Below are 27934 nucleotides of genomic sequence, written 5' to 3'. Positions count from 1 at the left end.
GGCTAAATCATGTGTTCGATCGGGGTGACACATAATTTCACCGGACGGACACATATATGTCCGCCTGGGCGGACACATAATCTAGCCATCCACCGGTCATATCTACTATTGACTGATAGCTATCAAATCGTTGACTTTTATGACTGATAGTTGTCAAATTGGTCAAAAAATTAGTCAAATATGTAAGACTTTTACAAAAAATCAAACAAACTCATCAAATCAAATGATATTTAAAGAATAGGACATAAAATGCTTATGTTTATAGAAGAATATTTTTGAAGTACTGTATAACTTAAGGAACAGTGGCTTCTCTTTTCCACGAGCTTTGCCACCGGACACCAGGCAGTCACACTCTCTCTCTCCTCCTCTCTCTCTCTCTCTCTAGACATTGCAGATCTTCAGAGGTGGTGACTTATCAAGAGAATAAGCTTCTGGTAGAAATGGGGCTCTCCTTCAGATCTCTGTTGAGAGTCACAACTCCCACAGTTTTGCTGTTGTTCTTCAGCTTCACTTCTACAGGTAATTCTTGTCTTTTTCTCTTTCTTTTTGTTGCTCAAAATCTTGTTGGTGGGGAAGGTTTTCTTGTTGGGCTCCAAATCATATGTGAATATTAAATGCAATCGTTTTCCCTAATTGAATGGGTTTGATTCGATTGCAAAAATGCTCGGATCTTTGTAAGTTGGATGCTTTTATAACTTGTTTTAGTGGCAAAACCGAAATTAAGGATCTTCACTGTTTCTCTCTTAAAGCAGCAATTGACTTTAGTTGTGAATTGGGATTTTAAGGTGAATTAGGTTGTGCCAATCTTGAGCTGTTCTAGAAAAATAAAAATTCAATCTTGATTGCTAGTGAGTTCATTCATTTCCTCGAGAGGGATTTGGCATTAGTTAATCTTGGTGTGTTTAGGTGTAAAACAACATAATTGAGGGGTTCTATTCCAATTCTTATATATAGAGGGGGCGCTTATTTGCATGATTGATAAAATGGAAGATTGAGTATTTTTATCCTCAAGAGTAGGATTATTCCAATTCCACCCTTTTGATAGGATAAAAATCAAGCAAAACTAGTTTAAATGCTAAAAATAATCAAGGGCCTTGGGATATCCCAAAGTTTCGATCCAACAAAGTAAACAAGAGATTAGCCTTATTATTTTTTATCTATCAAGGCTAATCTTTCAAAGTAAACGCCCCCAGAGAGTTTAATGTATTCAGGCTTCAGTGAGATTTCGATTTTATGCTCTTTGAAGATCACAATAATACAGTGTAGCCTTCTTGCTGAGTTAAAGTTTGACTACTGCTGAGAATTTGATGCTACATGATTAGATGTTGGATGTGTTAGTTCGTCTTCGATTTCTAACATATTTACTTTCCTCACTTATCCTTCAGAAGCCTACGATGCGCTTGATCCTAATGGCAATATCACAATTAAGTGGGATGTCATCTCTTGGACACCCGATGGCTATGTGGTAGGTGTCGATTTGAGTCATCTATCTTCTTTGTTTGAATGTAATTCTTCAAGATTTTGAATTTTGAAATCCAAATTATGATTAATTGCAGGCTACATACTTTTACTTACTTTGAACTGTCTTGCTAGAATCAAAATAACGTGTGCAACGTCCGACATAATGCATCTGTGCTTCTTGAGATTTGCAGGCTGTTGTGACGATGTTCAACTTCCAACGATACCGTCACATTGCAGCACCTGGTTGGACTTTGGGATGGACTTGGGCGAAGAAAGAAGTGATTTGGAGCATGATGGGTGCTCAAACCACCGAGCAAGGAGATTGCTCGAGATATAAAGGAAACATTCCACATTGTTGTAAGAAAGATCCAATGGTGGTTGACTTACTGCCTGGAACTCCTTATAATCAACAGATTGCAAATTGTTGCAAAGGAGGGGTGATTAATTCATGGGATGCAAGCTCTTTCCAGATTAGTGTTGGTGCAGCCGGAACTACCGATAAAACAGTTAGGGTGCCCAAGAACTTCACACTTGAAGCACCGGGGCCGCCTGGTTACACTTGTGGACCTGCGAAAATCGTGAAGCCTACTAAATTTGTCACCTCGGATGGGAGAAGAACGACGCGAGCCATGAGTAAGCTATCCTATTCCTCTCTGTGATGTTATATTCATATATTGAATGTTTAACAACAATGATCAGTTGTGTGGCATGGTGATTCTTGATGATCAGAAACAGGGTGGTGTGGGGTTGCATTGAATGGTCCTTCAATGGGGATTCTTCATTAGCTGCTGTTCATGTTTGTTTGATTTTATTTTATCAAGATTTTTTGGATTCTTTCTCATGCTTCTTCTCTCTCATTGCAGTGACATGGAAGGTGACATGCAAGTATTCGCAGTCTCTTGCTCAAAAAACTCCACCAGGCTGTCCTTAAACCTATGATGCACGAATTCTTCAAAAATTAGCATATACGACGAATCGGATTCTTTTAGGGTGCAATTCACTCGGATTCTCGTCGGATTCGCACCCGATTCTCCACGTGGCGTATCTTTTTAAATAATTTATAAAAATAAACCGGATTCGCAAATTCCATAGGCGAAATTCACGTATCTCGTACACGAAAGGCCTACACAAGGTTATTTTGATAATTTTATTTCTAGTTATGACTTATATATTGGACTAATAATATTTGAATCGTTATATTGTTGCTCAATTAATTTATATAATTGAAAATGCTTAATTTTGGGGTAAAATAAAATGTAAATTACATATAATTAATTTAAGAAAATTAAATTATATATATTTTATAAGCATTATATATCATAAAATTTTAATAATTAGATGTATCCTTACGGAATCGCACTCTATAATTTTTAAAAACCCATATCCCCGTACTCGTATCGTATCGCCCTCGCATCCGCACCCCCGTACCTATGCAACATAGCCTTAAACTGATTCTCGACAGAAAATAGATGTCATTAAATTAATCGCGGGAGAAAAGATTAACGACGAATTAGCGACGAAAAATTCTCGTCGTTAGTACGTGGGATACGATGTCACCAAATTTTTTATGGTGAACAAATTAACGGCTTGGAATCCCCATCGATAATTTGACAACGGGAAATTCCCATCGAGAAATTGTTTTTTGTATTATAATAATAATGTGTCTTTGACAATTCGTCAAAAAAATTATTATTATTTATATATATATATATATATATATATATATATATATATATATATGGAATGTAATAACTTGTGGAATTATATATAGATCTATTAATAACAATATATGCAAATATTTCAAATTTTAAAACTTATAGATAATGAAATTATGTCTCTAATTATATCAAAATAAAAGATACTCAATATGTTCGTGTTCTAATTTATTATTTTGATATGTCCACCAATTTGTGTCCTACCTATTTTTAGTAATTATTTTCTTAAAAGTCGTCTCATTTCCTCCACTCAATAAATAAATAATACTCCATTCGTCCCACTAAAAGTGGCTTGTATTTCATTTTGGGCCGTCCTATTATGGTGACCTATTTCCACAAATGACAAAGTTTAACTCTAAAAAAGTGTGAATCATATAATTTTTAACACATTTACACTTTCTTCTTAATTCTAGTGCTGAAATTTTTTTGAGTCACTTATAATGAGACGGAGGAAGTACATTATTTTTTAAAAATCCGGGCCCTTTCCTCTAAAGCACAAATTGATGGACGGACGAAGTATTACGTGCTAACAAAGTAAAACACAAGAAGAACGGCCATCACAAAAAAACACCCACATCAATTTGCAGCAATGAGTAGTCGATCAAGTTAACAAGTTAAAATCAGCCGACCGCCGGACCCTCACGCCCCTAGCCACCTGCCTCCACCTTACGCCCCGACCTCACTTCCGCCGTCCTCCGTCTCCATTTGATTTTCAGCTCAGCCTCCATCTGCAAATTGATTCAATTTTGTCAAAAAATCCGTGATTTTCCACCCCTCCCAAATCTAATCACTCACCTGCTGCGCCATCTTGGAGTTTGCCGGAGTTCCCTCTCCGACTGCCGTCGTATTCTCCCTGCCGCTGCCAGGCTGCCACCGCCACTGTCGGTCTCACCCCTTGCCACTGAAGAAGCTCTGCCGCTGATGTCGGACTAAAGAAGGCCTACCGCAGCACTCCAGTCCGGCGAGATCGCGCTTCAGCTAGGCCTTCCGACTCTTTACGAAAGATCAGCGTCCAGATCCGCCGCCCTGAGGTCTTTGCCGGCCACGTCATCTTAGCCGAGCCCTCCCCTACCGCGCACAATTATCAGCCAGATACGCCCACAGATCCGGCGCCCAGAAGTAGTCTCCCTTCGAATCCAGATCAGCGACACCTTTCTCCGGCGAAACCTGCGGTAGCTACCTTCAACTCCAGACCAGCGAGACTATTCACTCCGGCGAGACCACGCCTTCAGGCCCAACGCAGCCCTCAAGTCCGGCGAGAACGCGCATCTTTTGACTCTTTTTGAAAGATCAGCGTCCAGATCCGCAAGTCAGACATTCCTATTCAAAAGCTAAGTTCTACTTCCTTATCTCGGGTGATGTGCAGTTGATATGGATGCGAACTGAATTTAGTACTTGAGACAGCAAATTACCTTGAAGGTTTTCAAGCAGATGGGTTGTTGTTGGGGTTGAATGTATTGTAGGATAACTGTAATGAATTGAAAGTGTCATGTTGAAACGAATGGACAAGACTTGAACTGAAATTAGCAAAGTTTAAGGACAGAACTTATCTTACAGATGTTTGGTTAGATTGATGTATTGTTCGTTGTAGTTGATTACTTCATAAAACAGGTGATTTTTCTACAATGGAGCCTAGACAGAGCGAGAGAGAGTGGAGAGTGGTGAGAAGAAGAGGGATTGGTCCAAAACATGTAGAGAGAAAACAGGCAAGAAGCTGGAATCGGAGCAGTTTGAATGGGAGGAGAGATTGGAGTTCGAATGAACGTGATGACACTACAACCTTTTTCTTTAACAACATCCCAGAGGATTGCAGCCTTGATTTTCTCAGACGTAAGTTCGAGACGGTTGCGAAGACGGTGGATGTATACTGCCCAAGGAAGAGAGATCTTTGGGGAAGACCGTTCGGTTTTGTTCGATTTGAAAAGGTGGAGAGGTCTGAGACTTTACTGGTGGACCTGAACAAACTTTGGATTGGCAGTTATAAGGTTAGAGTTTATAAGCCTAAATTCCAAAGGGATTATAAACCTAAATTCGAAAGGGTTGATGAGAAGAAAAGGAATGAGCAGAATAGCGTCAAAGAAAAGAAGTTGGAACAGATACAGCCATGCACCATGAAGGTGTATAATAGGCACGCAGGTGTCTCCTTTAAGGAAGCTCTTACAGGTGCTAAAGATGATAAAGAACTTGATGATGAAACATTACAGTTCAAGACGACGGAAGAAGACTTGGTTTGGCTTAATGGGGCTTTTACAGGTTACATTAAATCTAAGTTTCTCTGGGAGGAAGTTCGAGAGGAAATAAATAGTGAATGCGCAGGTTGTTTTAAGCTGAACTCCCTTGGTGGCAACATGGTCCTAATCCAAAGCAGCAACGAGCAGACGACCGAGGAAAATCTCAATAAGCTCAACGAATGGAGAGACTTCTGGTTGCAGTGGTGGAGGCCTTGGAAATTTGTTGATATCAACTATCAAAGAGTTGTCTGGACTAAATGGACCGGAGTCCCGCTACATGTTTGGAATTCTCGTTTCTTCAGTACGGCAAGCGCGAGGTTCGGGTTGCTTCTGAAAATTGAAGAAAAAATAAGAACGAAAGAGAGGCTGGACGTGGCTTTTATACAGATGTCTACTGGGTTCAACTCCATCGGAAACATACTGAAATGTAAAATCGACGGTGCTTCGTTCCAAATCCGGGTGGAAGAAATGCCCTATAATTTCGTTTCCCCGGAGGAGGAAGTGTGGTCTTTGGACGAAGATGCTGACTCAGAATGTTCTTTACAAGATATCTCACAGTCTCCGGCGAAGGCTTTCATCGTCGAGTCGGAAACAGAGGACGGTGAAGGAAACGATTCGGTTACTCAAAAAAACGGAGTCTCGGAACTCGAGAGGAAGGTTGTGGAAACTAATGGCCCGTTCTCACATTACTCTGACACAGATAAAGGAAGCCAAGTCCAGCGGGTTTCCTCCGAAGGGACTGATAAATCGCCTTCAAATGAGCCACAGACTGGAGGTAGAGAGATCAATGAAGGGAGTAGAAACGAGAAAGAGAAGGAATTTCAAAATGAACTTGAGGGGGAGGAGTGCGATCCCTCGAGGGTACCAGATTCTCTCACTGCGGGGGTTGTTTCTAAGAAAGGAATGGCGAACAGACGAGGAGGAGGTCCGAGGAAGAAAACTCAGAAATCAAAAGCCATCGAAAATCAGCATCAAGTTTGGGGCAATTTCATTGCTGATATTGAATCAGAGGGTGAGATGGGCAAGAATGGAAGCGGCTCGCGATCTACTGAGGTGGATTGGGAGAATTCGGAGAGAGATGAAGATACAAGAACATGGCTCTTTGCCAAGAAGTTGGGTTTGTCGAGCAATCACCAAGACGCGGTCATGATCGAGCAATTGAAGGAGCAAAGAGCAAAGGCAGGACATCCGACGGTCGTGGGTGATATTGAAACAGGTTTTTAATGAATATTTTATCTTACAACATTAGAGGCTTGGGGAGTTCCATTAAACAGAGTGATATCGGAGAATTGGTTAGGAAAAATGCTTTAGATTTTTGTTTTGTTCAGGAAACCAAAATGGAAATTTTCTGTTCCTCAATGTGTGATAAGTGGTGGGGGAGGAGTAATTTTGATTGGGCTGTGAGGGAGTCAGAAGGCAGATCGGGTGGAATACTATCGGTCTGGAACAAGGATAAGTTTGTGGCAACTAGTAAATGGAACGTGACGGGGGCTGTTATTGTTAATGGGATTTGGCTACAAGGAGGCCTGCATTGTTGTTTTGTTAATGTGTATGCGCCCATGGGAACCACCGAAAAGGAATCTTTGTGGGATACATTACAGCTCATTGCTCTTCAAAACAAAGACTCTTGCCTGTGTTTTCTTGGCGACTTCAACGCAGTGCGTGATCCGGGAGAAAGGGTGGGGAAAGGTGCTGTCTTTAATCAAGCAGATGCAAGGTCTTTTGACGCTTTTATTCGGCAAAGTAATCTGCTGGAAATCAGAACACAGGGGAGAAAGTTTACGTGGTATCAACCTGGTGGAGGATGTAAGAGCAAACTAGACAAATTTATGGTCAACGAGAAATGGATGCAGGAATGGGCGGACACAGTCGGAAGGGGGCTTCAGAGATCAGTGTCGGATCATTGTCCGATCTTCCTAACTACAAAAACCAAGAACTGGGGACCCAAACCTTTTAGGTTCCTCAATTCTTGGCTCTCCCACCCAGATTTTTGCGCGTTGGTAAGGAAATCTTGGGATGAAGCTAAGATTGAAGGATGGAGCTGCTTTGTGTTCAAAGAGAAATTGAAATTGGTGAAGAGTGCGTTGAAAGAGTGGAATCTGAGGAATTATGGCAACATTGAGCACGGATTGACAGATCTTAAGGATGACCTTCAGGAGCTGGACATTTTTGATGACACCTTTAGTCTTGAGGAGAGTGAGACAATCAGGAGAAATGAATTACGAGCAAAGATTTTCCTTAAATCCAAAGAAAAATGTAGTCTTCTCCAACAAAAGGCGAAAGTCAAATGGGTCAAGGAGGGCGATCTGAATACTAGTTTTTATCACAAAGCAATTGTTGGGAGAAGAAAGAAGAATGAAATTGCAGGGCTTGAGGTTGGGGGCTGCTGGATCGAGGATCCAAAGACCATTAAGGAGAACGTCAAAACGTTCTTCGAGAATCACTTCAAGAAGACGCCGCGCGTCCTACCTATGATACCGGGAGATTTCACTGCTCGGAAAGTTTCTGCAGCGATTAATGCGGAGCTGATCAAAACTTTTTCAGAATCAGAAATTAAAGAGGCCATTTGGAGTTGTGACGGTGACAAGAGCCCGGGACCGGATGGCTTTAACCTCAAGTTCTGGAAAGCATCATGGGAGATTATCAAGAAAGATTTTTTAAAGGTGATGACTGAATTTCACTCCAATGGCAAAATCCCTAGGGGATGTAACTCTTCATTCATCGTTCTCATTCCTAAAAAAGAAGGAGCTTGCTCACTTGAGGAGTTTAGGCCTATTTCACTTATTTGTAGCCTCTACAAAGTCATTGCGAAGGTTTTGGCGAATAGGATGAAGCAGGTCATGGATTCAGTTATTTCGGATAATCAGAGCGCCTTCATTGGCGGCCGTTACATCCTTGATGGGGTCGTGGTTCTAAATGAAGCAATCGCGGAGGCTACTAAGAAGAGAAAAGGGAGGATTATCTTCAAGGTGGATTTCGCGAAAGCATATGACTCTGTCGAGTGGGATTTCTTGGATTTAATGCTTCAAAGAATGGATTTTGCACCATTATGGAGGAAATGGATTCGAGGTTGTATCTCCTCGGCGACGACGAATATTTTGGTGAATGGATCTCCATCTGGTGAGGTGTGTTTAGAAAGAGGATTACGGCAGGGGGATCCGCTTTCCCCATTTCTCTTTCTTATTGCAGCGGAGGGGATTCACTCTTTGATCACGAGAGCTGTTGAGAAGGAGCTGATTAAGCCGGTAAAGGTAGGAAATGATTACATTTCAATTTCGCACCTCCAATACGCCGATGACACGGTCTTCTTGATGGAGGATGATGAAAGAAATGCAGTGGCAGTTAAAAGGATTCTCAGAGTGTTCCAGCTACTGTCAGGGCTTGCCGTGAATTTAAAAAAATGTTGTCTCTTCGGAGTTGGGGTCGAGGAGGATAAGATCGAGAGGATGGCGGCTGTTTTGGGTTGTGATGTAGGCTCCTTACCTTTCAATTACCTCGGTATTAAAGTGGGTAGCAAGGGCAAAAAGGTTGCTGATTGGAAATACTTGGTTGAGAAGGTGAGAAAGAAAATCGATTCGTGGAAAAATGGGAAGTTCTCTCTCGCGGGCCGAGTGACTTTGGTGAAGGCTGTGCTTCAATATATACCGATTTACCAGCTCTCTTTTACCTGTTTACCAAAATCAATTGTGAGTTCTTTAAATGCTTTACTTGGTAATTTTCTGTGGGGAGGGGGTTCTAGTAAAAGTGCGATTGCTTGGGTCAAATGGAAGGTGCTTTGTGCTTCAAAAGATGAAGGAGGCTTGGGACTTAAAAATATTGAGTGGTTTAATCAGGCACTTGTCGTTAAATGGTTGTGGCGGTACCTTACTGGAAGGGACATGCTTTGGGCTAAAATTGTTAGGTCCATTTATGGTGAGGTTGAGTGGGGAGAGACAGGTCTGGAAAACGCGGGGAAAGGTAGATTTAGAGATGGGTGGTGGCCGAAGATCGTTTCTGCGGCGGGAGGGGCGAGCAATTTTTGGTTTGTTCAAAATTTGAAGCCAAAGGTGGGGGATGGGAAGACCTTTAAATTCTGGAGTCAGTGGTGGGTTGGACAAAAGCCGTTGAAGTTTACTTTTCCTAGACTTTTTCAGTTGAGTGCTAATAAAGAAGCTGCAATCTGTGAAGTTGGGAAATGGACTGATACTGGATGGTGTTGGGATTTAAGGTGGAGAAGAGAGCTATTTGAGAGAGAGAGGGAAGGAGTTTCGGAGTTGCTTAGCCTTGTTTCTGGTACTAATCTGTGTGCAGGTAACAAGGACGGATGGACATGGAGTGGCGACATCGGGAGAGGCTTTACAACCAAGTCCGCTTATGAAGCTATTAAAGATCAAGCAAACGAGACTACGGAGGCGGTGGAGGAAACTGATATGAGTACGAAGGTGTGGAAGATCCCTATTCCAAACAAAGTCAAGCTTACCGCATGGAGAATTTTGAAGAACAGAATTCCGACGTGTGACAATCTCTTGAGAAGAAATGTGATGCTGTGTGAAGTCGAGGTGGGATGTAACGCCTGTTTTCATCGGCAGGAATCCACGAACCACTTGTTGATCCACTGTCCAAAGACCTCAAAGGTATGGGAAGCAATCTTTCAATGGCTCGGAGTTAGCATGGCGCAGCCATATGAAGTGTCCTCGCACTTTCAGTTCTTTACTAGTTTGAGTGGCCGGAAAAGAAATAAGAAGCTCTTGATGGCTCTTTGGTGTTGTACTACTTGGCTTATCTGGAAAATGCGTAATGAGAGTAGATTTGAGAACAAAAGATGGGAGAGTGCAAACCTGTTTGGAGAAATCAAAGCTAGAGTGTGGAGTTGGGGTAGAATTTTTGGTTTTGTTAATGATGGAGTTGGGATTCATAGGTGGATGTCGAATGATGAATCACCGATGATTTTGTAATCTTCTTGGTACTACTGGTGCCTTTTCGTTCTATAATATTTACTTTCCTTATCAAAAAAAAAAACAAAGTAAAACACAAGTGGACCTCCTTTTGCGTTCTGGCCCAAAAACCCAATGCAAAAGGTTGATTCGATCGGCGCAAATGTGGTGGCTATGTGTCACTTTCTCTAGTTAGGCATTGAGCTGTATTCTCACTGTCCTCACAAAGACTTAACTAACAAATGTTCAATTATCATATAAAATAAAAATAAAAATAAAAATAAAAATAAAAATTAGTCAATAATAATTGTCTATTCTTTTCTCTCTTGATAACTTGAACCTTCAATCTAATGGTTGAATGGAAAATATCTTACAAATTGATTATGTTTTATTATCAAGTCATGATTTAGGTTATCTATCGAAATTTTCAATTTATTTCGTTATTGAAGCGTTCATGAAAATATAATTGAGTTGGAAAATTGATATTGCAAAGTAGTTAGGATTTTGCAGCTATTTTCGATGGTCAATCCCAATTGAGGCCAAATTAATAAATTGATTTTGGAACCTTGTCGCTTAGGTCAAAGGCATTGCTACCTATGACTAATCAGTTGGAATCAAATCTTAATCTGCGATGGAAACAGTTGACTTTTTCTTAATAATATAGCATAATTGTTAATTAGTGATAGTGCATGTATTGATTTCATATGTACTAAATACTTTACACAAAAATTATCCTTGAAAGTCAGACTATGAAGAAAAGAGTATTTAAGTGGTTATAAACCACATCGATCAATTCATACTTAATCAATGCGAGATGAATCATGACAAATTACCACACTTTTAATCCGCCACTCGCGACAACCCATATCACCACCGACGCCCCGTGGTGGCCCATATCGTCCTAGAACATGGGACCGACTTTGATACCATTTATTATGGCAACTTAAGTAGAACTCATCCTCAAAAATCAAGTTATCAAGGAGAGGGTGTCTAAGGTGTTATAAACCACATCGATCAACCATACTTAATCGATGTGGGATGAATCATGACATTGAGTAACAACTTAATGTGATCGTATTTAAATTTTTTGTTGGTGGGAGAAAATGGAGAATCATTATTGATCTTCTTTTAAAAGAATTTTTTTTCTTTGTTGTTGGACTACATTATTTGGGGATGTTTACTTGAGAAAATTAGTCTAAATAAATAAAAAGAAAAAAATATTATGTTAACTTCTTATTTCTTGAAACGATTGAAATTTTAGAATATTCTAAGTTTTTTTTATAATTCTTGTTATTTGAACTAATTTTATATAATTTATATCCTAATTAAAAGGATAAAATTAAAGAAATTTTAATAATAAAAAATTACTCAATAATGTAACACTCATATGAGATTGCCTTAAAAATGTATTGGACCACCAAACTATTATAAATTTGCTATAATTGGATCTTCGTTAAGTAAAGCTTGTTAAAACCACATAATTCACACAATTACTAAATTCTATAATGATAAAATGTGAATATTTAAATTAGAATTACTAACATGATGCCATGATGAATTGAATATGAATATTTGATCTTCCAGGAATACGATATTTTTCTGAATATACGTAAACTCTAATCGGAATGAGAATATTAAAAGAGTGTACCGTTTCCTGAGTACCAAACCCCTTATTTATAACTTCTCAAATTATAGATATTTATTATTTGGTCCCTCAATAAATAATAAATATAATATTTAATATATATATATATATAGTATAATATAATATAATATAATATAATATAATAGTATTTATTTATATTAATTACATATATATATATATATATATTTGTCTATTAATTGGATTAATTAAGAATTTAATTCAACAGAAACATGTAATTTTAGAAAGAAAATTAAGATACTCAAATGCAAGATGATCCATACCCATGAGCATAGCCTCCAATCATATTAGTCTTTGTTGTCAGCTACTGCTTGCTTCTCTGATCTTCTCTCTCTTACTTACCTATTACATTGATAAATGGAGAGGCCATAGAAATTGAAATTCAAGAGATTGAATGTACTGTGAATAGGCGAAAGTACCCACTTTTATAACTTGTCTTACAAAAGTACCCACCCAAGCCAAAGTCTAAAAAGTCAAAGCCGACATGCTTGGTTTTTTGGAAAAGCAGACCTGACATGCTTCGGTTTTTGTAAAATGTCTAACTCACGTCAATTTCACAAGTTAAAAATGTGATGAAGAGACAATAATTGCCCAACTCACGTCACTTTCACAATCTAATGTATACTGTATGTTTGAAAATTTATAAAAAAATTAGCTTACGTTTGCGTTATAAAAACATTAGTAAGAGGACTAAAAATTTCACTATTATGTATATTATGCAACAAAAAAATATTTAGAAACCAATGAAACAATTAGCCGCCGGAAATTCATAGCCGTGAACAGTAGCCGGCGGTCCAAACTATACACGGCTACTGGTCAGCGGCTATGAACTTCCGGCGGCTAATTACTCCATTTGTTTCATAATATTTTTTTGTTGCATAATATACATAATAGTGAATTTTTGAGCCCTCTTAGTAATATTATATTATAACACGAATACCTTAATTTAGAGTTTTTATTTAAATTTTTAATTTTATTTTTTTTATATTACAAGAAGTATACATTGATGTCAAATATGAGAGATACTGAATCTGCAAAAAATTGGATTATAGTGGGGTAAAAATACTCACTTTATGCATGATTTGATTGAACACAAAATAATACAGTAAACACATAAAATAATAGGCTATTTTTGAAGAAAACACTTGAAACTCCTGAAATGTAAACACAAAAATATTTTAGCTCTAAAAAAACAATTAGCCGCCGGAAATTCATAGCCGTGAACAGTAGCCGGCGGTCCAAAATATACACGGCTACTGGTCAGCGGCTATGAACTTCCGGCGGCTAATTAATCCATTTGTTTCATAATATTTTTTTGTTGCATAATATACATAATAGTGAATTTTTGAGCCCTCTTAGTAATATTATATTATAACACGAATACCTTAATTTAGAGTTTTTATTTAAATTTTTAATTTTATTTTTTTATATTACAAGAAGTATACATTGATGTCAAATATGAGAGATACTGAATCTGCAAAAAATTGGATTATAGTGGGGTAATAATACTCACTTTATGCATGATTTGATTGAACACAAAATAATACAGTAAACACATAAAATAATAGGCTATTTTTGAATAAAACACTTGAAACTCATGAAATGTAACCAAAAAAATATTTGAGCTCTAAAAAAACAATTAGCCGCCAGAAATGCAAATCTGGTCGTACTAGCCGTGTGAAATTTTTCACACACGGGTAGTGAATCCGGCTACGATTTTGTGGCGGCTAATATTTTTTTTGGGAGCAAAAAATCATTTTGAAGTAATACATATGGTTGTAAAATTTTTTACCTTGTTATGAATGTTTGAAAGTAACATATGTATCCCTTTTTGTGTATTTCTATTTATTTGTTAATGTTTTAGTCAAAAAAGTACATGTCCACATGAAATAAGAGATAAGGTGACTGCACAAATTTGGATTGTAATGAGGCTTTAATGCTCACTTTCTGCATGCATTTGATTGCACATTGAATAATAGATTGAAGTGTACTGAATGAATGAACAATACATTTCACGTGAATTTGTACAAAGGAATCTAATATTAGTCTATAATGGCTACACTTGTGAATGAGAAAACATAAATCCAAATACTCGTAGCATTCAGTTAAAAAATTGAGAAATTGAAACCCTCAAAGATTTGAGAAGTGGTTTGTGCGATAGTTGGTGCAATTGGTGTTCAAATTCTACTTGAAGAGGTGATTTTCTCATATATTGTTTGTGTAATTAATAGTTTGAATGTTTTATGTTATATTTATGAGAATTTTTAAAGTGTTTATGCATATTTTAATACTACATTTTATGTGTTTTTATAGATGGAATTCGTTAGATACATATATGTGAGATACAACGGACTCGTCGATGGTATACACTATGTTGGTGGGGCTACAGAGGTCCTTCCCCTCGTCAACGAAACTATTGAGAGCCTGATGTGCAGCGTCAATAATATTATGAGGACGCATTCGTTGAGCTCGAGCTACCAATTGTATTATTTGGCGACCAATCTATTTGGTAGGGAGATGAAATGTGGCTTGGCCACAGACGATGACGTGGAAGCCTTGTTGGCAACTGCCGACTATCCCATGGTGTACGTTGAGCACTACAACGGTCCGATTGTAGAAGAAGCCTACATCCCTACTTTTAATTTTGCTGAACCTTCGGGACACGTAGATGAAGCACAATGCAGTTAGTATGAGACGCCGTATTATCATCATACGTCGTTTCATGGTGTCCAGAGCTCGCCTCCACGACAATATTTTACATGGGATGGACAACCGCTAGACGAATCTGCATGGAATCAAACCGAAAGGCTTAATGAAGTATGTGGGAGATTGAACGATGTGCGGACAGATGATGAACCTGAGCACGAAGCTGAAGGCTCGGTTGCATCAGGAGACGATGATGATTCTGATGACGAAGAATTTGACCCTGCGCTCGAGGTGGGCACTGCTTCTGATGCCTCTGAGGATTTATTAGACGACGATCTAATCGATTTCACGGAGACCGAGCGAGCAGGTTGGATCCGACAAAGTACAACACGTGACGGAGATCCGACAGCCGAGACCGGTGATCTAACTAATTGGTTAGTTCCCTTGATTCCAGTGGACGCCTCGGCTTCGCTGGTTGCTCGCGAGAGTGACCCTTCTAGAGTTGATGATCTGCAGAAGAATTCTTTTTACAACAGCAAAGACGACCTGATCATTGCTGTTGGTTTGTGGAACATGAAGCGAGGCACTGAGACAAAAGTTGTCCGCTCAGATCCGGGACGAGTCTATTTCTCGTGCAAGCACTCTGACAACTGCAATTTCGATCTTCGTGCGTCTGTTCACGGCCGAGGGATGTGGAGAGTGCATAAGTTGAAAGAGCATTCATGCGAAGGGGACTTGCGCACAGCTAAAAAAATCAAGGCCCACTCGAAGGTGGTGGCAGCGTTTGTGGCAAACAGAATACGCGATGATGGAGATGTCATTAAGCCGAAATCCATCATGGCTGAGTTAGTACGCGATTTCGGCATCAAAATCAAATATGATGTCGCGCTGCGTGCAAGAAATCTCGGGATGGATATGATATACGGTCGAGTTGATGATTCGTTCCTCCTGCTCCCAAGATATCTGTATGCCCTGAAGGAAGCGAATCCTGGCACCTTATATGATTTGGAAGCAGATATAGACTGCCGGTTCAAACATTTGTTTGTTGCTCTGGCGGCTTCCATCTCACCTTTCTACTTTCACCTTCGACCAGTGATTGTGGTTGACGGCACACACCTGAAGGGCAAAAATAGTGGCATTTTGTTTGTCGCCGTGACAAAAGACGGAAACGAGGCAGTTTTTCCCTTGGCGATCGGTGTCGGTCCGATCGAGAATGATGAGTCGTGGAAGTGGTTTATGTCACATCTGAGAGGTGCTTGCGGCGAGCCCGATAACTTACTTATTGTATCTGATGCGCATGTCTCCATCGCTAATGCTGTGAAGAGCGAGTTTCCAAATGCTACTCACGGTATTTGCTACTACCACTTGTTGAACAAGATGAAGGGTTACGGGCCCGGTGTTGCTGAGCTTTTCCGCCAGGCTGCATACGCCTACGAGCAATCAGATTACACGCGTACAATGTCAGCCATGGCTGCTCTCAAGCCAAAGGCGTACGAGAAGTTGTTGCGCGTAGGCCCGGAGAAGTGGGCACGATCACAATGTCCTGTGTCCCGTTACAGTTTCCTTACATCCAATGCCGCCGAGAGTTTTAATGCACGTTTGCTGTGGGCCAGGCGTCTTCCAATCTGCTCGATGTTGGAGGCAATCAGATTAGTTGTCGAGCAGTGGTTCAACGACAGGCTTGCGGCCGCACAAGAGAGCGATGAAAATCTGACTCCGGAGGCAAAACAGAAGCTCAGTGCAGAACTTGTAAAAAGTCGTCGTTACACAGCCAAGAGGACCACCGAGAGAAAATACAGGGTTCGTGCTAGTGGTCGCCATTATATGGTTGACCTTCAAAAGCAGAGCTGTGAATGCAACGAATTCAACGAGGACCAGATGCCGTGTTCTCATGCGATTGCAGCCATTACGTATGTCATTTCTATTCATGACCATTATTAAATAACAAAAAGTATAATCGTTTGTTTTGCAGTGAGGCGAACGAGTCAGTGGAGGATTACGTGCACTCTTACTACTGGAACAGTTCACTAGTTGACACATACTCTGGTGACGTTAACCACTTGCCTCCCATAGAGAATTGGAATATTCCTTTCCGAATTGCATCTCAGCTTGTTTTACCAAATCTCTCTCGGCGACAAGCTGGTCGTCCAAAGGAAACTCGAGTTCGATCCGCAGGTGAAAGGCCGACTCAAAACACATCAACAGCGGAGGCATCAACTAGTAGCAAGAAACGAGCACCCAAAACGTGTGGTCTCTGTGGCGGGTCTGGTCACACACGTCGATCGTGCAAGGGTACGGCCACCGATGCGTAGTCGTATTTATGACATTAAGTTCATTTAGAGTTCCCTAATTTATTTTTCTGTTTTATTTAAGTTCATTTAGAGTTCCCTAATTATTATGATATGTTGTCCTATAGTTTATTATATTATTCTAATTATTATGATATTATTTCAATTTCATTGTTCTTTTCTTCTAAATATTAAATAATAATTTATAATTTTTATATATAACTCATAGACTCGCTATATTCTATAATTATTATTATTACATTAGAAATAGAAATGAATTACTATATAATTTTGATAAAAATATCATAAGTTGACCGGATTGATGGATTAAATCATAACGTTGTAATTTGAAGAAATTCGATAAATTAAGTTTGAGTTAAACAATTTATAATGAACTAGGAACTAAAATGATTAAAAAGCCGCCACAAAATGTGCCTACAAAATGCGTAGCCGTGGGTAGTTACATTAGAACGGCTAATCCACACGGCTACACTTTTGTGGCGGCTAATTGTTCTATTTTGGTTTGTTTGACGTTGATAAATATATTCAATTGTAATATTTGACAAATTCAAACGATAAATCAGACTTACTTAACAATGATCACCATTTACATGTCACTACAATTATGAGTTGGAATTATGAATGAGAATTTGGGAAAACGAACAACTTGTACTAATAAATTTAGAATATACCATTACAGAGTTTGAAATTATGTGATTATGCATCAAACATGTCATTTAAGTTTGAAAAACTAATTAGCCGCCACTAATTAGTTTTTAAAGCTGTAGCCGTGGGTAATGAAGCTTGACACGGCTAAATCCTCACGGCTACACTTTTGTGGCGGCTAAGTAGTTTTTTCATCTAATCGTACAGTGTTATATGCATCACAAGTCATCATGGCAGTAAATATAGATAAAATGATACTAGAATGTAATGTAAAAATGTTGGTAAACAAAATAGTCATAAGGATGAAAATACACTATCAAAGTGTATTGGGGGTCGTGCAGAACTCATAGATGGCACTGCCTATCTTGTGCCTATACTCCTGAACATGGTCATTGCCCTACGACAGACTCGGCGAGTCTGCGATCAAACGCTCTACAGTCATGCACGCGAAAACACCAGAGCTCCATCGGTCAGACTGTGCGAATTGCTCGGCAGGATCGGCATACTCGATCTGGAGCTGACGCCATTGGAGATTCTGATTCGGGTTCTCCACAATGCGTGTCCGCTCGAACCAAAGGGACACCTCAAGCACCCGGTAGAAAAGGCGGCCCAAAGGAGCAAGAGCGCGCAGCATGTCGTGGCGTGGCTGTGCCAGGATCCGATACAAGTTCGGATCAAAGACGCGGCATTTACCCGTGAGCATATCAATGCTACAGATAACGAAACGCTGAAGGACAAATACAGGAACAATGACCTGTACATGAAGAAATAATTGATCAACAATCATTATTGATCAACAGTCAAAGTTATTTATGATGTAGGTGTAATTGTGTACCGCAATGGCATCCATCCAATCTCCCTGACTCGATGAGGTACCCCTGCCATACACTGAATACATACGGTTGGCGTGCGGCTGCCACCCCAACACCGGAGCCTCAGAGTTTATAAGACGCTGCTCTGAAGGAGAGCTAAACATACGGCGCGCATTCTCCATGAGCTCCTTGTATTCTCTATCCAAATAAGTCTGCAAAGAAGAAAAACATTATTTCAAATAATATTTTATTATAAACGCAAAATATGTTAATGCTTACGAAGAATTCCGCATCCAATATGATATGCGTCCTGTGATCGATGTCTTGAAGCAGGTCTGTACCGGTCACCAGCCTATGCCTCAGCGTCATCATGTACGCATCTACATGCTGCACATACTTTAATGTTAATATTAAGTAAACAATAATACTACATGTAACAAGTGCATCAAAAATATTAGATACCTCGGGCTCGAGCTCTTTAGTCCTGTTCATGAGAGTCACCCAAAACTACCTCTTGATCGGGTGCCCACTCTCTGTCACCACCAACTTCCTGTAGTTCCCACCACGGAGACGCTCCGCCATACGAGTAAATCCCTGAATATACTCCTTGTCGACGGGTTTCGGCTCGTTGCTGTGGACGTATGGGGATCTCAGCGCAGCCGAAGGCTACCGGTCACGGTAGCTTCGGCGCAGTTGCGCATCCTCTGGTGGTGGTGGACAAACATTGAGGGGAATGGCAGGTGTTGCCCCAGAAGCAGAAGCTCCCTATATTTACATTAAAACAACACAAGTTAAACATATAAACAGTCCATAAATGACACGTAATTTCAATTAGAAGTTAAATTTAAAACAAATACTGAGCTTTTACCCCACTAAACTGCTGCCATAAACGCTCCATCTCTTCCTGAGAATATCCAGCCTCGGCCAGAATCGGCAGCGAAGAACGAGGCGGCTCGAATGGGTGTGCTGAGCTCGAGGGCTGCTCAGTGTACGAGTAGCGTGGCCCCAGATATGGGGTCAACTGTAGGCCAGCCCCAAAAGTCGTGGGCACACCAAAACCAGTATGCGGGCCCGGTGGGGTTTGATAATCATCACTGCCGGAGTGACCCGCGTCCCTAGCAGGCGACTCGTGTGCAGGGGACCTCTGCTGTGATGGCGCATCCTCCGTCTCGGGCTCCGTCTCGGGCTCTCGTCGCCTGTCCGATTGAGGTCTTGGAGCAGGCATGGGCTGACGTACATCGGTGCTATGCGAGCATCGGCAACGCATACACCCAAAGGTCTCCTCTGCCCAATTCTTCAGCCTCGTGAATAGGCTCTCCTCCACACGCCTCGCCACCCGGCCCTCACTCTCGCGCACCATCTGCTCCATGCGCTGCCACTCCTGCTCGCTCAAACCAGAAGGCCCATGAGCAGCACTGCTCTCTCCCCCGTATCTGGGCCTCCTGTGACTCTGTGACCTCCGGCCGGAAGTCACGGGGCGATCGCCGCCGCCAGTATGATCCCGCTGGCCACTGCTCGACGAGGACGAAACCACCTGTGGTCTTTGCCGCTTTCCCCGATCTTCGCGCCTCGAACTGCGACGTCGGGGTTCCACCTGAATAGATGCCTCAGAGCGGTCCCCACCACTCACATCCGGTCGAGGATTCCTCTGGCCGAAGACGCCCGGACCTGGAAACTGGACATCTCCTTCATTCGCGACCGATAGCCACCACTGCGTCCTCGCCTCCTGCTGTTCGGGCTGCAACTCATAAAGATCGTTCTCCTACAATAAAAAAATATATGTACATGATGATTAATATTCATAACATCAAATATAATTAACTAATAAACACTTAAATTATTACCGGTGACTCAAATAGGGGCTGCAAATCTTCACTGATTTTACTCAAGAAGGTCCACCTCTTGAATCTAGGTATTATCCCGGCATTATGTAGAGCGACGGCTCTGCCCAAGCCGGGAACAACCTCAAGACCCCAAGTATATAGAGCCCAAGAAGGCCCATAGAAGTGGTACTTCCATTTTTTCGACATCTTCTTCATCCTGTAGTTCAAGCGATTATATGCCGCTGCACCCCAAGGAAATGTGGAGAACTCCAACAAGTCCTCCACCAAAGCCCACGTCCAGATCTCCACGGGTCGTGGCAAATCCACGCCCAAAACAAATGCGTGTAGCACCAACAGGTGGGCCACACGCAGTGCTACCGAGCCGTCGGGGTCGACAATCTCCGTCCACTGATCAAAAAAAATGTTTGCCAACTCCTGAACTGACAAGCGCTGCCCGCCACAAACTCGTGTGTAGGCTACATTGTTTCTCAAATTGTGGGAGGCTAATGGATCGAAATGATGTGGCCCAAATGGCAATCCGGTCACAAGAGCGAAAGCGGCGTGATCAAGGCAAACCTTCTTGCCGTTGATGTAGAACCACATCACATCGTCACTATCCAGCAGATGACGAGAGACAATATGGTGCAATGCCATGTTGCACCTGTTGCCCGGCTCCCAATCCAACAAATGTCCAAAGCAACCCTGCCTGAACGTATTCTCCAGTGCGTCGCCCCCAATTTCCCTCAGTCGCTCGGGTACCCGGGACAAATAACTGGTCTTGTAGTAAGAACTGATCTGCGTCCCGGGGCGATTTATTGTTTTGGGCCTCCGATAACCGATCTATTCAATACCAAAAATATATCAATTAAAAAGCCAAAATATAATTAATTAAGAAAAATAACACAAAATTTAATAATAACATAAGTAATTCAACCAAATAGAATTAAACAATTTATTAATAATTCACGAAAATAATTATGTACATGTAGAGGATCTTCTCGTTAGTTTCAATTTATGCACTACCCAATTCAATTCTTTGGTTGTGTATTTTATTTAAATTATTGAAATGATTTTAAAATTAAACTAAATCAATTTATATACAAAGTAATTCACAAATAACATAACTAATTCAACCAAAATGACTACAACAAAATAACATAAGTAATTCACGAAAATAATTAATTATTTTCGTCCCAACAAAATAATTAAACATAATGACTACAACCAAAATGAATATACAACCAATAATTAATTATTTTCGTCCCAACATAAGTAAATTCCATCCCAATAATTAAACAAAATGACTACAACAAAATAACTACAACCAAAATGACTACAACAAAATAACTACCCAATTCACGAACCCAATTCACGAACACAAGTAATTCGAATTAAACAATTTCACCAAAATAATTCACGAACCCAATTCACGAATTTAAAATCAACGAAATAGGATACTTACTTGATTTGAAGAAGAAGCCATGGTGTATGCCTTCGGACGTTGAAAAAATCGTGAATGCTCTCCTTCAAGTTCAAAAAAAATGATTCTCATTCAAACATGGACAAACAAGAAAACAAATTAAAAAAAAAAATTCATTCCAATTTACCTTCGGTTTGGAATGCTCTCCTCTTTCTCAAAAATTTACCCGATGCTCTTTCTCCTCTCTCTCTCTTTCTCGGCTGCCTCTCTCTCTCACTCTCTCTCAAAAAATAAACTGATGCCGTGAATTCAAAATGGAATGCGGCTAGGTTAAAAGTTCTAATTCTTATACATGTAAATGGGTTTCTTGGTCAAACAAGCCTTAAATTGCCTTGTGAATTTGAGATACAGCCGTGTATATCCCCCCAATAAAGCTTCCGCGATTCTCGCCTATCTGTATAGCCGTATGAATTGTCCAATCACCCTTTAAGCTTATAATTAAAAAAAAAATAGGTTTTCGTGTATAAATAGAAGAAATAGTAGTAAATTAAGGGTAAAAAATACGAATATTATATAAAATGATATGAAAAATTATTTTAAAGACATTTAATAACTTACCCGCCACGAAAGTGTAGCCGTCCGATATAGCCGTGAGTAGTTTCTTTCACACGGCTACGGCAGCCGGCTACATATTTCTGGCGGGTACTTGGTGTTATGGTGTAATATGTTTCATTGATTCATAATATATGATATTTTAATTTTTTTATCCATCATTTGCTATTATTTTATGTGTTACAATATTAATTCATATTCCAATCAAATAAACTAAATAAATTTAGACTTATTGAGTTTATTTTGTCAATCTCCTTCTCGTGAATTTACTGCAAAGAAGAAATAGACCCTATAAAGCTGCATTGTAGCCGTATGAATTGTCCAATCACCCTTTAAGCTTATAATTAAAAAAAATTAAGTTTTCGTGTATAAATAGAAGAAATAGTAGTAAATTAAGGGTAAAAAATACTAACATTATATAAAGTGATATGAAAAAATATTTTAAAGACATTTAATAACTTACCCGCCAGTACTTAGTATCCGTACTCTGTAGCCGTGAGTAGTTTCTTACCCACGGCTACGGCAGCCGGCTACATATTTCTGGCGGGTAATGGGTTGTAAGGTGTATTATGATTCATTGATTCATAATATATGATTTTTTAATTTTTTTTATCGACTATTTGCTATTATTTTATGTGTTACAATATTAATTCATATTCAATTATATAAATTTAGACTTATTGAGTTTATTTTGTCAATTTCCTTATCGTGAATTTACTGCAAAGAGATTGCCTCCTATAAAGCTGCATTATACCCGTGAATTGTCCAATCACCCTTTAAGTTTATAATAATAATAAAAATTAGGTCTGTTTAAAAATTTTAAATCAAGATTATTATGAAACTAGAATTTTTTTTAAAGCTAATTAAGTATTTACCCGCCTGTTAATCCTAGCCGGTCACAGTAGCCGCTGGGATCCATTTCCAGCCGGCTACGTCTAACGGCTACGATTAACAGGCGGGTAATTGTTGTATTAGCTTCAAAAAAAAACTTGTTTCATAATACGCTTCATTTAATTTTTTTCCAACTTTCTTATACATGTTTAATAACATGAATACCTGTCTTTATTTTTTCGAACTTAAGGCATTTAGGGTTACAAATAATGTCATTTCCTCAGATTTAGAGTCATATTTAACTACCTCTCTTACACATTTTCTTACACAAGTGTACTTGTGTAAGAAAAGTGTAAGAACTTTTACGGAAAACGATGCAAACCTATCACCATCAATTGCAAAGTGGGTAGTTTTATAAGACATCTTATATGGGTGGGTAATTTTGTAAGATAACTAACCAAAGTGGGTACTTTAAATTCCGCCTCTTGAATGTATGGGTTGTTCAGTGGTGATTGAATGTACCGAAATTGGGCAAATTTTAAATATTTTTGTGGGGGTGATGATAACTACGGATTGATAATAATGACAATCACTAGATTGCTTATGACGGAAGCCGTGGGTTTAATTGGACAATGGGCATTAATGCATACATTATGCCATATCATGACGTGTCTGTAATTTATAAGAGAATCTATATATCTAATGCATATATGAAAAAGGTTAATAGTGTTTTATGTCCCCAATTTTCAGCGTTTTCCATAAAACGTTTCGAACTTTCTCTTAAAAAAATTCGAACTTTCAGTTTTTTTCCATAAAAGATGACAAAAAACTCCGAATTTTCAAGGTTTTTTAACAATGGTGATATGATTTTCCAACAATGATGGTCTCCAAAATATTTCATTCGACGAGATAAGTCATCTTTTCGTCATCGAATTTTATATATCAAGATATTTTATGAAAAAAAAAACGGGGCTTTTTAGAAGAAAAAAAAATGAAATTTCGGGATATTTTATGAAAAATACTGAAAGTTCGGGACATAAAACACTATTAACCCTATGAAAAATCATCTACTTCATTTCTAGTGGTCTTGATGGTAAAAGCGAACATCTCGTCTATAGAAGTTGTGTGCGTGTGTTAGCCTAGTCCTCCGTCATACATAATTTGAATTTCTTTATTTACTTATATAATTTATTAAATAATAATAATAATAATAATAATAATAATAATAATAATAATAATAATAATAATAATAATAATAATAATAATAATAATAATAATAATAATAATAATAATAGATAGATAGAAGTCTTGATCTGTCCTTGTATCTCTCCCAACATAAACACATTAATCTTATCAAAAAAAAAAAAAAAACATAAACACATTAATATTAATAAATAAACAAGAAAAGAAAAGGTCATTTGTAACTCTAACGGTTCCCATCATTTATAGTTAAAGATTACAAGAAGGATCAAAATATAAGTTAGTCAAACTCATATTTTAGTAATTAGAAAATTGTCTTTTCTCATTAATCTTTCATGCCCTTAAGTTGAGTTGTCATCTTCAATATGAAACGATCAACGCCAATTACATATTCAATAAATTCTTGGAAAATTTGCAAGCTGCACGGAAAAACAACAAGCTAACGGCCCATGTCATTTAAAAGATTAAAGTAGATGTTTAAACGCAGAAAAATGGGATCATTGTGAAAGTGATGAAGTCGAGAGTAAAATATTCAAGAATGTTACATATATGTTCAATTAATTGACTTTATTTAAAGTCTAGTGACTTCTCTTTTCCACAAGCTTTGCCACCGGACACCAGGCAGTCACATTCTCTCTCCTCTCTCTCTCTCTCTCTCTTTCTAGACATTGCAGATCTTCAGAGGCGGTGACCTAACAAGAGAATAAGCTTCTGCTAGAAATGGGACTCTCCTTCAGATCTCTGTTGAGAGTCACAACTCCCACAGTTTTGCTGTTTTTCTTGCTCTCTTGCTTCAGCTTCACTTCTACAGGTAATTCTTGTCTTTTTCTCTTTCTTTTTGTTGCTCAAAATCTTGTTGGTGGGGAAGGTTTTCTTGGTGGGCTCCAAATCATATGTGAATATTAAATGCAATCGTTTTCCCTAATTGAACGGGTTTGATTCGATTGCAAAAAATGTTCGGATCTTTAGTAAGTTGGATGCTTTTTTAACTTGTTTTAGTGGCAAATCCGAAATTAAGGATCTTCACTGTTTCTCTCTTAAAGCAGCAATTGACTTTAGTCGTGAATTGGGATTTTAAGGCGAATTAGGTTGCGCCAATCTTGAGCTGTTCTAGAAAAATAAAAATTCAATCTTGATTGCTAGTGAGTTCATTCATTTCCTCGAGAGAGATTTGGCATTAGTTAATCTTGGTGTGTTTAGCTGTAAAACAACAGAATCGAGGGGGTTCTATTCTTATATATATAGAGAGAGTTTAATGTATTCAGGGTTCAGTGAGATTTCGATTTTATGCTCTTTGAAGATCGCAATAATACAGTGTAGCCTTCTTGCTGAGTTATGTTGATTCCCGAAATTTGAGTACTGCTGAGAATTTGATGCTACACGATTAGATGTTGGATGTGTTAGTTCGTCTTCGATTTCTAACATATTTACTTTCCTCACTTATCCTTCAGAAGCCTACGATGCGCTTGATCCTAATGGCAATATCACAATTAAGTGGGATGTCATCACTTGGACACCCGATGGCTATGTGGTAGGTGTTGATTTTGAAATCCAAAACTATGATTAATTGCAGACTACTTACTATTTACTAAAATCAAAATATCGTGTGCAACTTCTGACATAATGCATCTGTGCTTCTGTTGAAATTTGCAGGCTGTTGTGACGATGTTCAACTTCCAACAATACCGTCACATTGCAGCACCTGGTTGGACTTTGGGATGGACTTGGGCGAAGAAAGAAGTGATTTGGAGCATGATGGGTGGTCAAACCACCGAGCAAGGAGATTGCTCGAGATATAAAGGAAACATTCCACATTGTTGTAAGAAAGATCCAACGGTGGTTGACTTATTGCCTGGAACTCCTTATAACCAACAAATTGCAAATTGTTGTAAAGGAGGGGTGATTAATTCATGGGGGCAAGATCCGAACAATGCTGCAAGCTCTTTCCAGATTAGTGTTGGTGCAGCCGGAACTACCAATAAAACAGTTAGGGTGCCCAAGAATTTCACACTTAAAGCACCAGGGCCCGGTTATACTTGTGGACCTGCGAAAATCGTGAAACCTACTAAATTTGTCACCTCGGATGGAAGAAGAACGACACAAGCAATGAGTAAGCTATCCTCTCTATGATGTCATATTCATAGATGAGTTATGTAGCATGGTGATTCTTGAATCTTGATAATCAGAAACATGGTGGGGTTGCATTAAATGGTCCTTTAATGGGGCTTCATTAGCTGCCAATTCTTATTTGATTTTATTGTTCCCCAACAGCAAAATGGACCTACAAATTGGCCCTATTTTTGTCATAAATCAAACAAAGATTCTTGGATTGTTTCTCATGCTTCCTCTCTCTCATTGCAGTGACATGGAACGTGACATGCACGTATTCGCAGTTTCTTGCTCAAAAAACTCCATCATGTTGTGTTTCACTATCATCTTTTTACAATGACACAATCGTCCCTTGCCCTACATGTACCTGTGGTTGCCAAAACAACCTTACTCAGCCAGGAAGCTGCGTGAAGTGCGTTTACGCTTCTAATCTTATTCTCATCCTTCTGCATTGCTTCTTTTTTTTTTTTTTTTTCCATTTAAACTTTGCCACTAATTGTGAGTTTCTTCTTTTGCTCCTTGCAGCCCGGAGTCACCATACATTGCCTCAGTTGTTTCTGCTCGGGAAAAGAGTAATAACTTGTCGCCTCTTGTCCAATGTACCAGTCATATGTGCCCGATTCGTGTCCATTGGCACGTGAAGCTGAACTACAAGGATTATTGGCGGGTGAAGGTCACGATAACGAACTTCAATTACAGGATGAATTATAGCCAGTGGAACTTAGTTGTCCAACACCCCAACTTTGACAATCTTACACAGATATTCAGCTTCAACTACAAGCCACTAAATCCATACCAAAACATAAGTAAGTTGCACTTTATAGAGTACTGCACATTGCAACTTTCACATTGCTGTGTTTTCTTTTTATTTGGTGTTGCATTCCTTTTATACCATTGAGTAAAACCAATCATTGATCTAACGTCATGTTTTGTGCTGCGACAGATGACACTGCAATGTTATATGGTGTGAAATTCTACAATGACTTTCTCGAGCAAGCCGGGCATAATGGAAACGTTCAGTCGGAGCTTCTATTCCGAAAGGACAAATCTACTTTCACATTTGAGAAGGGATGGGGTTTCCCTAGAAGAATCTACTTCAATGGTGATAACTGCGTCATGCCACCTCCGGATGCATATCCATATCTACCAAACGCCAGTTTACGACAAAATGTCTCCCTGCTGATGCTATTCATCACTCTGTTCGTATCTATCGCGTTCCACTTCTCATATGTCTGAGAATCTTCCGTCTTCAACAGCAGTTTGTTGTGGAAGTCCAAGAAGATCAACCAACTCAAATTCTTCGTCCCTGTGTCGTTTCGACATATTCACGCAATACAGGTGCACAAAATCTGCGACGAGCATAAGATTTCTAACTGTAATTGTTGGTGGATCCTGTCTACTTATTTCCTGTGGTGTTCATGTTCATAAATTTTTGATAGAAATGTAACAAGACGAGAACAATTTGATACATTGCTCTGCAATTAAATTATCTCTTTTCAGCCTACTTAATTCCTGTCTTCATCATCATCATCTAATCTAACAAA

General features: G+C 39.2%; 1 protein-coding gene across 3 annotated transcripts; it reads left to right on the top strand.

The window, feature by feature from the left end:
* Positions 1-308: 308 nt before the first annotated feature.
* On the top strand, positions 309-27899 carry LOC130989770 (protein COBRA-like). 3 transcript variants are annotated; one of them, XM_057913869.1, is made up of 6 exons: positions 309-519; positions 25733-25812; positions 25935-26391; positions 26643-26802; positions 26916-27196; positions 27334-27899. In XM_057913869.1, the coding sequence occupies exons 1-6, from the start codon at positions 441-443 to the stop codon at positions 27624-27626; spliced, it is 1350 nt and encodes a 449-aa protein (XP_057769852.1). In that variant the 5' UTR covers positions 309-440; the 3' UTR covers positions 27627-27899. The 3 variants fall into 3 exon arrangements, with proteins under 3 accessions (XP_057769852.1, XP_057769854.1, XP_057769851.1); XM_057913868.1 differs by lacking the exon at positions 309-519 and adding an exon at positions 24621-25092; XM_057913871.1 differs by lacking the exons at positions 25733-25812; positions 25935-26391; positions 26643-26802; positions 26916-27196; positions 27334-27899 and adding exons at positions 1386-1465; positions 1653-2094; positions 2325-2671 and having other exon boundaries at positions 383-519.
* Positions 27900-27934: the final 35 nt, after the last annotated feature.

This window comes from Salvia miltiorrhiza, chromosome 6 (assembly GCF_028751815.1).
Source record: "Salvia miltiorrhiza cultivar Shanhuang (shh) chromosome 6, IMPLAD_Smil_shh, whole genome shotgun sequence".
NCBI lineage: Eukaryota > Viridiplantae > Streptophyta > Magnoliopsida > Lamiales > Lamiaceae > Salvia > Salvia miltiorrhiza.
This window is presented reverse-complemented; position numbering and strand designations above follow the sequence as displayed.